Genomic DNA, 12,818 nt, shown 5'->3' with positions numbered 1-12,818 from the left:
CCGGGTTGGGGGGGGGACTGGGCCCGGGGTGGTTGGGGGGGGGACTGGGCCCGGGTTGGGGGGGGGGACTGGGCCCGGGGTGGGTGGGGGGGGGACTGGGCCCGGGTTGGGGGGGGGGACTGGGCCCGGGGGTGGAGGGGGGTGTGCTTGCGCGTCTGAAATGGAGAACGTTCCATCCCCCAAATGAGCATAAAATTCGCTAAAAAAGCAAATGTTGGTCGAGAAAATCAAATCAAATAAATAGTATTAAACTAAATTAAATATAGTTTGTTGAAAAAACGTGCATAGAACAATATAAGCAAATTGTAATAACTTGGCTAGCATTCCTCGCTCAATCAACTCCACCAAAATGAGAATGAATGTTCATCCTTCTCAGTGCTGTTTGTGGGATCTCGCTGTGTGTAAAATGGCTGTTGCAGTTACCCAACTCACAGTAGTGGCACTTCAAAGTAATTCATTATATGTCAAACACTTTTGAGTTATTCCTGAGACATGATAAATATAAGTTCTTCCCTTTATTGCAGGCATCCAAACCATAAATCGCAATGGAACCACTTGGAATATTACTGCCTTTCAAACAACACCCAAGATGTCCACTTACCTACTCGCTTTTATTGTTTCCGACTTTGCGCATGTACAGCAAGAGAGAAATGGGACTTTGGTAGGAGATCTTTGAGTTTAATTGTTTTTCCTACCTTTTGGGATCTCCTGTGCTGTGGATTGTTCCCACTGGGGTTGGTGGACTGACCAGTTGGGTTGTTCCCACTGGGGTTGGTGGACTGACCGGTTGGAGCCTATGTTTCTTTGTATCCAGCTGCTATGAGATTGATGAGAGCAATTCTGGGTGACTTGCCTAGTGAGCTTCCTCCTGTCTCTCTGCAGAGATGCCAAGGCTCTGCAACATGTGGCAAGGGTAAGACTCATTCTCTGGGCATCAAGGTGGGCATCAGCACACTAAAGGGGTAATCCAACTAGGAATTAATTAAATGGATGCTTTGCAAATCACACAGCACATAATCCTGAATCTCCGATATGCACGAGATTGGATCATTACCCTGCAAGTCTCATCAGTCAGATGTGAATGGGATACATCAATCCATACAAAAACATATTCATGGATTTTAACTCCCGGCCCGTGTTAACATCCCGTTGACCAGCTGAAATGGGCAACCAGAGGAGGGTGGGGGGGAGGGGGGCGGGGGGTGGTGTCATGGTTCAGAACGGGGGGGGGGGGGTTCTGAGGGCGGTAGTGGCCCAAGCCCCACTCCTGCTCCTCCTGGCCCCACAAAGATAAGCTTTAAACTTACCTGACAGGGCCTCTGCTCTGGTCCAGCTTGTACTGGCCGAGGGCTTGGGGCGTGAGGTCTATCGAGCATTAAATAATGGCCTCTGAGCAACAGGGCCCCAATTTCCATATATTTGAGGCAGCCACCGAGTCAGACAGAATCTTCGACCTCCTGGCTCTGAAATAGCCCCGAGGCAGTATCCACACAGGAAGAGGACTGTGGGGAATGTCACTCCCGGTGCACAGCGAGTGAAAATCTCCTCGAATGTGCTAAATTGCAACTCAGACAAATCACACCACAAATCAATAATGGCAATAAATTGTATAAGCAGACACTATGGTGTTCTTTTAAACAGAGATGTTTTTTCTGATACATGGTGTAGTGTTCACAGCACAGAAACAGAACGGTTCCTGCTCAAAATGTAGTTGCTCTTATACAAAAATACTAATGTTTGATCTTTGCAGAACCAGTCGTGGTCATTCTGTAACGTGTATCGTAACGTGTATCGTAAATAGAAAATATATCGAAATGACAGTTTACGATATCTGCGAACACTCGCACCATGCATTTTTTAATTCTTTGAAGCAGTAACAGAAAGTGTAGACAAGGCTAATGCTGTAGTTGTATTATATTTGAATTTTCAAAAGGCTTTTGATAAGGTACTGTATTGTAGATTCAAGGCTAAGATCAGAGCATGTGGAGTCAGTGGACAGGTAGCAGAATGGATAGCAAGCTGGCTACAGAACAAAGAGATCTAGGAGTACAGGTTCATAGCTCCTTGAAAGTGGAGTCACAGGTGGATAGGGTGGTGAAGAAGGCATTCAGCATGCTTGGTTTCATTGGTCAGAACATTGAATGCAGGAGTTGGGATGTCTTGTTGAAGTTGTACAAGACATTAGTAAGGCCACACTTGGAATACTGTGTACAGTTCTGGTCACCCTATTATAGAAAGGATATTATTAAACTAGAAAGAGTGCAGAAAAGATTTACTAGGATGCTACCGGGACTTGATGGTTTGACTTATAGGGAGAGGTTGGATAGACTGGGACTTTTTTCCCTGGAGAGTAGGAGGTTAAGGGGTGATCTTATAGAAGTCTATAAAATAATGAGGGGCATAGATAAGGTAGATAGTCAAAATCTTTTCCCAAAGGTAGAGGAGTCTATAACGAGGGGGCATAGATTTAAGGTGAGAGGGGAGAGATACAAAAGGGTCCAGAGGGGCAATTTTTTCACTCAAAGGGTGGTGAGTGTCTGGAACGAGCTGCCAGAGGCAGTAGTAGAGGCGGGTACAATTTTGTCTTTTAAAAAGCATTTGGACAGTTACATGGGTAAGATGGGTATAGAGGGATATGGGCCAAGTGCAGGCAATTGGGACTAGCTTAGTGGTATAAACTGGGTGACATGGACATGTTGGGCCGAAGGGCCTGTTTCCATGTTGTAAACTTCTATGATCTATGATTCTAAAACAGAAAACAGAGAGTAGGGGTTAAAGGTAGTTACTCAAACTGGCAAAAGGTAGGAAGTGGTGTTCCACAAGGATCGGTGCTGGGACCACTGGTGTTCACCATTTACAGTAACGATCTGGACTCTGGAATCGGAAGTACAATTTCAAAATTTGCAGACAACACCATATTAGGGGATGCAATTAATACAAAGGAAGAATGCATCAAAATGCACGAGGACATTAATAAACTCGCAGAGTGGGCGTGTAAATGGCAAATGAATTTCAATTTCAATAAGTGTGCGGTGATGCATGTTGGTCGGAACAATAAGGGGGGCTACATACTGCTTGTAAATAAAAGTCTAAATGGGGTAGGGGACCAAAATGATCTAGGGGTACAGATACACAAATCACTAGAAGTGACAATGTAGGTTAATAAGGCCATTAAAAAAGGCAAATCAAGCGCTGGGGTTCATTTCTAGAGGGGTAGAATTGAAAAGCAGATAAGTTATTATAAACTTTTACAATACCTTGGTTGGACCACACTTCAGTGGCTGGAGTCATACCTAGCACACAGGAAGATGGTAGTGGTTGTTGGAGGCCAATCATCTCAGCCCCAGGACATTGCTGCAGGAGTTCCTCAGGGCAGTGTCCTAGGCCCAACCATCTTCAGCTGCTTCAACAATGACCTTCCCTCCATCATAAGGTCAGAAATGGGGATGTTTGCTGATGATTGCACAGTGTTCAGTTCCATTCGCAACCCCTCAGATAATGAAGCAGTTCATGCTCGCATGCAGCAAAATCTGGACAACATCCAGGCTTGGGCTGATAAGTGGCAAGTAACATTCGTGCCAGACAAGTGCCAGGTAATGACCATCCCCAACAAGAGAGAATCTAACCACCTCCCCTTGACATTCAACGGCATTACCATCACCGAATCCCCCACCATCAACATCCTGGGAGTCACACTGACCAGAAACTTAACTGGACCAGCCACATAAATACTGTGGCTACAAGAGCAGGTCAGAGGCTGGGTATTCTGCGGCGAGTGACTCACCTCCTGACTCCCCAAAACCTTTCCACCATCTACAAGGCATGAGTCAGGAGTGTGATGGAATACTCTCCACTTGCCTGGATGAGTGCAGCTCCAACAACACTCAAGAAGCTCGACACCATCCAGGACAAAGCAGCCCGCTTGATTGGCACCCCATCCACCACCCTAAACATTCACTCCCTTCACCACAAGCGCACCATGGCTGCAGTGTGTACCATCCACAGGATGCACTGCAGCAACTTGCCAAGGCTTCTTCGACAGCACCTCCCAAACCCACGACCTCTACCACCTAGAAGGACAAGAGCAGCAGGCACATGGGAACAACACCACCTGTACGTTCCCCTCCAAGTCACACACCATCCCGACTTGGAAATATATCGCCGTTCCTTCATCATCACTCCGTCAAAATCCTGGAACTCCCTTCCTAACAGCACTGTGGGAGAACCTTCACCACACGGACTGCAGCGGTTCAAGAAGGCGGCTCACCACCACCTTCTCAAGGGCAATTAGGGATGGGCAATAAATGCTGGCCCTCGCCAGCGATGCCCACATCCCATGAATGAATTAAAAAAAAATCTTGGAGTACTGTGCACAGTTCTGGTCTCCATATTATCGAAAGGATATACTTGCATTGGCGAGGGTTCAAAAAAAATTCACAAGGATGATACCAGAACTGAGAGGATGTACTTACCAGGAAAGGCTGAAGAGGCAGGGTCTCTTTTCTCTAGAAAAGAGAAGACTGAGGGGTGACCTGATAGAGGTCTTTAAGATAGTAGGGTTTGATAGGATAGACGTAGAGAAAACTACTCCACGAGTTGGGGAGTCCATACTCGAGGTCATAAATATAAAATAGTCACTAATAAATCCATTAGGGAACTCAGAAGAAACTTCTTCACCCAGAGTGGTGAGAATGTGGAACTCGCTCCCACAAGGAGTAGTTGGGGCAAATCGCATAGATGCATTTAGAAACATAGAAAATAGGAGCAGGAGTCGGCCATTCAGCCCTTTAAGCCTGTTTTTCCATTTAATATGATCATGGCTGATCCTCTATCTCAATACCATGAGGGAGAAATGAATAGAAGGATAGCCTGATAGGGGTTGATGAAGAAGGTTGGGAGGAGGCTCTTGTGGAGCGTAAACATTGGCATAGACCAGTTGGGCTGAAAAGTCTGTGTTTGAGCTGTACACTCAATACACACGCACCGCGCACTCGCACCGCGCACACGCACCGCGCACTCGCACCGCGCACACGCACCGCGCACTCGCACCATACACTCGCACCATACACTCGCACCATACACACGCACCGCGCACTCGCACCGCGCACTCGCACCGCGCACACGCACCACGCACTCGCACCGCGCACTCGCACCGTACACTCGCACCATACACACGCACCGCGCACTCGCACCGCACACTCGCACCGTACACTCGCACCATACACGCGCACACGCACCGCGCACTCGCACCGCGCTCTCGCACCATACACTCGCACCACGCTCTCGCACCATACACTCGCACCATACACTCGCACCATGCTCTCGCACCATACAATCGCACCATGCTCTCGCACCATGCTCTCGCACCGTACACTCGCACCGTACACTCGCACCGTATACTCGCACCGTACACTCGCACCATGCTCTCGCACCGTACACTCGCACCGTGCTCTCGCACCGTACACTCGCACCGTACACTCGCACCGTGCTCTCGCACCGTGCTCTCGCACCATACACTCGCACCATGCTCTCGCACCATACACTCGCACCATGCTCTCGCACCATACACTCGCACCATACTCTCGCACCATGCTCTCGCACCGTACACTCGCACCGTACACTCGCACCATGCTCTCGCACCATACACTCGCACCATGCTCTCGCACCATACACTCGCACCATGCTCTCGCACGGTCTTCCTCTGTCTGCTATATTGAAGGAGTTGTTAACTCACTGATTTTAAACGAGTTAATGCTTTTGCTAAAATAGCAGACTGGAGAATATTCTGTTCATCCATTAGTGTTCTCACAGTACTGTAAGCTGCAGCTCCTTTAATACGTATCAATCATTCTTCTAATCAGAGTCAGTGACATTATTTCTTAATGCCACAATGCAGATGGTCACGTTCCTTCCTTGGAGAGAGGTAAAACCATCTAACGTTCAGAGAGATTGCAATATTGCTTTTTGCAAAGGTAGTAATATTCCCGCTGTCAGGAGGCATTGTAGTTTGCTTGATGCAAAGACCTGAATTGTTCTTTTGGGCCTTGGTTCCATCCATACAGGATGAAAAATCCTGTATGAAAGTATGAAAAAAAATGTTTGAATCTACAAAAGATTTCTAAACGATTAAATTTTTTTTTAAGATCCGCATTTGGGCACGAAAACAGGCAATTGAAGAACACCAAGGAGCCTATGCACTCGAAGTTACTGGAAAAATTCTAAATTTTTTTGAAACTTATTACAATGTTTCTTATCCACTTCCAAAATCAGGTATGTTTTTTTAATTGTGTTCTTTAATCACAGTGTTTTATTCAAATACAATTGTTTTATATTGTTTTTGCAGCATTTAACAATCGAGACAATGTAGATTTTCCTTTAATATTGTTTATAGAACCATAGAAAAGATACAGCACAGAGGGGGGCCATTCGGCCCATCGTGTCCCCGCCAGCTCGAAGAACAACCAGGTGCCCATTCTAATCCCACCTTCCAGCACCCAGTCTGTAGCCCTGCAGCTTACAGCACTTTAGGTGCAGTTGAGGGTCCCTGCCTCGACCACCAATTCGGGCAGCGAATTCCATACACCCCCCACCCTCCTGGGTAAAAAAGTTTTTCCTCATGTCCCCTCTAATCCTTCCGCCAATCAGCTTAAATCTTTGTCCTCTAGTTCTTGAACTCTCCGCTAGGGGAAACAGGTACTTCCTGTCTGCTCTATCTGGGCCCCTCATAATTTTGTGCACCTCAATCAAGTCTCCCCTCAGCCTCCTCTGCTCCAAGGAAAACAACCCCAGCCTATCCAATCTCTCCTCGTAGCTGCAATTTTCAAGCCCTGGCAACATTCTTGTAAATCTTCTCTGCACTCTCTCCAGACCAATTACATCCTTCCTGTAATGTGGTGACCAGAACTGCGCACAATACTCCAGCTGTGGCCTTACCAGCGTTTTATACAGTTCCATCATTACATCCCTGCTTTTGTATTCTATACCTCGGCTAATAACAGAGAGCATTCTGTATGCCTTCTTCACAACCTTATCTATCTGTACTGCCACCTTCAGGGACCTGTGCACATGCACTCCAAGGTCTCTCACTTCCTCTACCCCTCTCTATATATTCCTGTTTACTGCATATTCCCTTTTACTGTTTGCCCTCCCTAAGTGCATTACCTCACATTTCTCCGGGTTGAACTCCATTTGCCACTTTTCCACCCACTCCACCAACCCATTGATGTCTTCTTGGAGTCCACAGCTATCCTCTTCACTATCAACTACACGGCCAATTTTTGTGTCGTCTGCAAATTTGCCAATCATGCCCCCTACATTCAAGTCCAAATCATTAATATATACCACAAAGAGCAAGGGACCCAACACTGACCCATCGCCAAATCCCCCACCATCAACATCCTGGGGGACACCATTGACCAGAAACTTAACTGGACCAGCCATATAAATACTGTGGCTACAAGAGCTGGTCAGAGGCTGGGTATTCTGTGGCGAGTGAGTCACCTCCTGACTTCCCAAAGCCTTTCCACCATCTACAAGGCACAAGTCAGGAGTGTGATGGAATACTCTCCACTTTCCTGGATGAGTGCAGCTCCAACAACACTCAAGACACCATCCAGGACAAAGCAGCCCACTTGATTGGCACCCCATCCACCACCCTAAACATTCACTTCCTTCACCACCGGCGCACTGTGGCTGCAATGTGTACCATCCACAGGATGCACTGCAGCAACTCGCCAAGGCTTCTTCGACAGCACCTCCCAAACCCGCGACCTCTCCCACCAAGAAGGACAAGAGCAGCAGGCACATGGGAACAACACCACCTGCACGTTCCCCTCCAAGTCACACACCATCCCGACTTGGAAATATATCGCCGTTCCTTCATCGTCGCTGGGTCAAAATCCTGGAACTCCCTTCCTAACAGCACTGTGGGAGAACCTTCACCTCATGGACTGCAACGGTTCAAGAAGGCGGCTCACCACCACCTTCTCAAGGGCAATTAGGGATGGCCAATAAATGCTGGCCTTGCCAGCGACGCCCACATCCCATGAACGAATAAAAAAAAATTAACCCACCTTGCTACTTTTAGTGATTTGTGTATCTGTACCTCCAGATCCCTCTGCTCCTCTATTCCATTTAGACTCTTATTATCCAAGCAGTGTGTGGCCCTCTTATTTTTCCTACCAAAATGCATCACCTCACACTTATCTTTATTGAAATTAATTTGCATATATATTACATGTGCATTCTGCAAATTTACTAATGTCTTCTTACAAAGATTGTGGTATTAGTGTCTCATGTTTCTCAAAATACCAACAGACCAGATTGCACTTCCTGACTTTAATGCTGGAGCGATGGAGAACTGGGGCCTTATTACCTACCGTGAGACAGCACTTCTGTATGACCCCAACCTGTCATCTAGTGGAAACAAGGAGAGAGTTGTAAAAGTCGTAGCCCATGAATTGGCCCATCAGGTACAAATAGATCACTTTGTTCCATAAGAGTAGATTAATCAAATGTTAGCTTGGCTCATTATTAGCGCTCTCACCTCAGAATTAGAAGGTTGTGAGTTCATGCTCCACAACACATTTGAGCACAGAATCCAGGCTGACAATTCAGTGCAGCATTAAGTGAGTGCTGCATTATCGGAGGTGCTGTCTTTCAATTAAACTGAGGCCCAATCTGCCCTCAGGTGGATGAAACAAGACCTGCAGCAAGAGAAAACTACTGTGCAACGTCACAGGTGAGGCAGGAGAGTCCGAGATGTGAGCACAGTATAAAAGTAGAGACCGAGAGCGGGAGGAGAGTCTGAGAGTCCAAGGCAAGTTATGGCAGCAGAGCTCGCACCCGTGAGATGCTCCTCCTGCACTATGTGGGAAGTCATGGACACCACCAGTGTCCCTGGTGACCATGTGTGCAGGAAGTGTGTCCAGCTGCAGCTACTGGCTAACCGCATTTCGGAGCTGGAGCTGCGGGTGAATTCGCTGTGGAGCATCCGTGATGCTGAGACGATCGTGGATAGCATGTTCAGTGAGGTGGTCACACCGCAGGTAAAGATTACGCAGGCAGAAAGGAAATGGGTGACCGCCAGGCAGAGTAAAAGGACCAGGCAGGTAGAGCAGGAGTCCCCTGGGGCCATCTCCCTCTCAAACAGATATACCGCTTTGGATACTGTTGGGGGAGATGGCTTATCAGGGGAAAGCAGCAAGAGCCAAGTTCGGGACACCACGGGTGGCTCTGCTGCACAGGAGGGGAGGAAGAAGAGTTGTATGGCTATAGTGATCGGGGATTCAATTGTAAGGGGAACAGATAGGCGTTTCTGCAGCCGCAAATGTGATTCCAGGATGGTATGTTGCCTCCCTGGTGCTAGGGTCAAGGATGTCGCAGAGCGGCTGCAGGGCATTCTGGAGGGGGAGGGTGAACAGCCAGTAGTCGTGGTCCATATCGGTACCAACGACATAGGTTAAAAAAAGGGATGAGGTCCTGCAAGGTGAATTTAAGGAGTTAGGAGATAAATTAAAAAGCAGGACTTCAAAGGTAGTGATCTCAGGATTACTACCAGTGCCACGTGCCAGTGAGTATAGGAACAGGAGAATAGACAGGATGAATGGTGGCTGCAGGGATAGTATAGGAGGGAGGGATTTAGATTCCTGGGACATTGGGACCGGTTCTGGGGAAGGTGGGACCTGTACAAGCGGGACGGGTTACACCCGAGCAGAACCGGGACCAATGTCCTCGCGGGGGTATTTGCTAGTGCTGTTGGGGAAGGTTTAAACTAGAGTGGCAGGGGGATGGGAACCTGAGCAGGGAGTCAGAAGGGAGTAAAGTTGAGAGCAGCAAGAGAGGGGAAGACCCAGGGGAAATTTACAATACAAATAGTACAAACAGTGTTCAAGAACAAGTGAAAGGGAAAAGCGTAGAGCAGCAGAAAGAAAGTGTACTTTAGACACGACAGATAAAGTGAAAACTAGAAGGCGTAAGGCGATTAACCCAGCATCAAAGCTGAAGGTCAGGCTAGAGTGTGTGGCCCAACTAAGAGTTCTATATACAAATGCACGGAGTATAAGGAATAAATTAAATGAACCACAGGTTCAAATTCAAGTTGGAGGGTATGATATGATAGCTATTACTGAGACATGGCTGCAGGATGGTCAGGATTGGGAACTAAATATACCGGGTTATAAGGTCTACAGGAGAGATAGGGAAAATGGAAGAGGGGGCGGAGTAGCCTTAGTGATTAGAGATGAAATCACTTCAATGATAAAGGGGGATATAACGAGAGGTAAGCAGCCAACAGAGACCTTATGGGTTGAATTGAGAAATAGGAAAGGATCTAAGACTATAGTGGGAGTTGTGTATAGGAGCCCTGGCAGCAGCTGTGAAGTGCCAGATTGTATAAATGCAGAGATTAGACAAGCGTGTAAGAAAGGCATAGTGATCTTAATGGGGGACTTTAACCTTCACAAAGATTGGGAAAAGCAGACTAGCAACTGTCAGAAAGGTAGTGAATTTCTTGAGTGTGTCCGGGATAGTTTTCTACAGCAGTATGTCCTAGAGGCAACAAGGGGGCAAGCCATACTAGATTTAGTAATGAGTAATGAACCAGATTTAGTTAACGGCTTAACTGTGCGTGAACATTTATCCAATAGCGATCATAACATGATCGAGTTCAAGGTAGTGTTTGAAAGGGAAAAAAGTGAATCAGCTGCTAAGATTCTAGACTTGGGTAAGGCCGACTTCAATGGGATGAGACAGAGACTGTCCACAGTGAACTGGGCAAATCTGTTAATGGGTAAAACGACTGATGATCAGTGGGAAATGTTTAAAGAAACATTTAACGTGATACAGAATCGGTTCATACCCCTGAGGGGCAAGAACTCTACTTGCCATAAAAAACAGGCATGGACAACTAAAGAGGTAAGGGACAGTATAAGACATAAGGAAAGGGCATACAAAAAGGCAAAAAATGGCACAGATCCTGGCGAATGGGAAAGATACAAAGATCAACAAAGGGTCACAAAACAGATAGTAAGAGCTACAAAAAGAGAGTATGAAAAGAAACTCGCAAGGGATATCAAAACCAATACGAAGAACTCTCATAGTTATATTAGGAAAAAGAGGGTGGTCAGGAGCAGTGTTGGCCCCTTAAAAACTGAAAGTGGGGATATTGCCATTGACAATGGGGAAATGGCGGACATGTTGAACAATTACTTTGCGTCAGTATTTACAGTCGAAAAAGAGGATAGCATGCCGGAAATCCCAAGAAAAATAATATTGAATCGGGGACAGGGACTCGATAAAATTAACATAAATAAAGCAACAGTAATGAAGAAAATAATAGCACTAAAGAGTGACAAATCCCCAGGACCAGATGGTTTCCATCCCAGGGTTTTAAAGGAAGTAGGTGAGCACATTGCAGATGCCCTAACTATAATCTTTCAAAGTTCTCTAGATTCAGGAACTGTTCCTCTAGATTGGAAAATTGCACATGTCACTCTGCTTTTTAAGAAAGGAGAGAGAGGGAAACCGGGGAATTATAGACCAGTTAGCCTATCATCTGTTGTGGGGAAATTGCTGGAGTCTGTAATTAAGGATAGGGTGACTGAACACCTCGAGAATTTTCAGTTAATCAGAGAGAGCCAGCATGGATTTGTGAAAGGTAGGTCGTGCCTGACAAACCTGATTGAATTTTTTGAAGAGGTGACTAAAGTAGTGGACAGGGGAATGTCAATGGATGCTATTTATATGGACTTCCAGAAGGCATTTGATAAGGTCCCACATAAGAGACTGTTAGCTAAGATAGAAGCCCATGGAACTGAGAGAAAAGTACGGACTTGGTTAGGAAGTTGGCTGAGCGAAAGGCGACAGAGAGTAGGGATAATGGGTAAGTATTCACATTGGCAGGATGTGACTAGTGGAGTCCCGCAGGGATCTGTCTTGGGGCCTCAATTATTCACAATATTTATTAACGACTCAGATGAAGGCATAGAAAGTCTCATATCTAAGTTTGCCGATGACACAAAGATTGGTGGCATTGTAAGCAGTGTAGATGAAAACATAAAATTACAAAGCGATATTGATAGATTAGGTGAATGGGCAAAACTGTGGCAAATGGAATTCGATGTTGGCAAATGTGAGGTCATCCACTTTGGATCAAAAAAGGATAGAACAGGGTACTTTCTAAATGGTAAAAAGTTAAAAACAGTGGATGTCCAAAGGGACTTCGGGGTACAGGTACATAGATCATTGAAGTATCATGAACAGGTGCAGAAAATAATCAATAAGGCTAATGGAATGCTGGCCTTTATATCTAGAGGACGAGAGTACACGGGGGCTGAAGTTATGCTGCAGCTATACAAAACCCTGATTGGACCGCACCTGGAGTACTGTGAGCAGTTCTGGGCACCGCACCTTCGGAAGGACATATTGGCATTGGAGGGAGTGCAGCATGGGTTTACTAGAATGATACCCGGACTTCAAGGGTTAAGTTACGAGGAGAGATTACACAAATTGGAGTTGTATTCTCCGGAGTTTCGAAGGTTAAGGGGTGACCTGATCGAAGTTTATAAGATATTAAGGGGAACAGATAGGGTGGATAGAGAGAAACTATTTCCGCTGGTTGGGGATTCTAGGAGTAGGGGGCACAGTCTAAAAATTAGAGCCAGACCTTTCAGGAGTGAGATTAGAAAACATTTCTACACACAAAGGGTGGTAGAAGTTTGGAACTCTCTTCCGCAAATGGCAATTGATACTAGCTCAATTGCTAACTTTAAATCTGAGATAGATAGCTTTTTGGGAACCAAAGGTATTAAGGGATATGG

General features: G+C 46.3%; 1 protein-coding gene across 1 annotated transcript in view; it reads left to right on the top strand.

Moving 5' to 3' along the window:
- Positions 1–12,818, top strand: part of LOC137301656 (aminopeptidase N-like) — a 70,951-nt gene that overhangs the window by 4,889 nt on the left and 53,244 nt on the right. The window contains exons 4-6 of the mRNA XM_067971197.1: positions 525–661; positions 6,144–6,270; positions 8,317–8,471. Coding sequence (XP_067827298.1) covers positions 525–661; positions 6,144–6,270; positions 8,317–8,471 — 419 coding nt within the window. The remainder of the gene's footprint in view (positions 1–524; positions 662–6,143; positions 6,271–8,316; positions 8,472–12,818) is intronic.

Source organism: Heptranchias perlo, chromosome 34 (assembly GCF_035084215.1).
Source record: "Heptranchias perlo isolate sHepPer1 chromosome 34, sHepPer1.hap1, whole genome shotgun sequence".
NCBI classification, from domain to species: Eukaryota; Metazoa; Chordata; class Chondrichthyes; order Hexanchiformes; family Hexanchidae; genus Heptranchias; species Heptranchias perlo.
The sequence above is the reverse complement of the archived record's forward strand: the minus strand, read 5'-3'. Positions and strand labels throughout refer to the sequence as shown.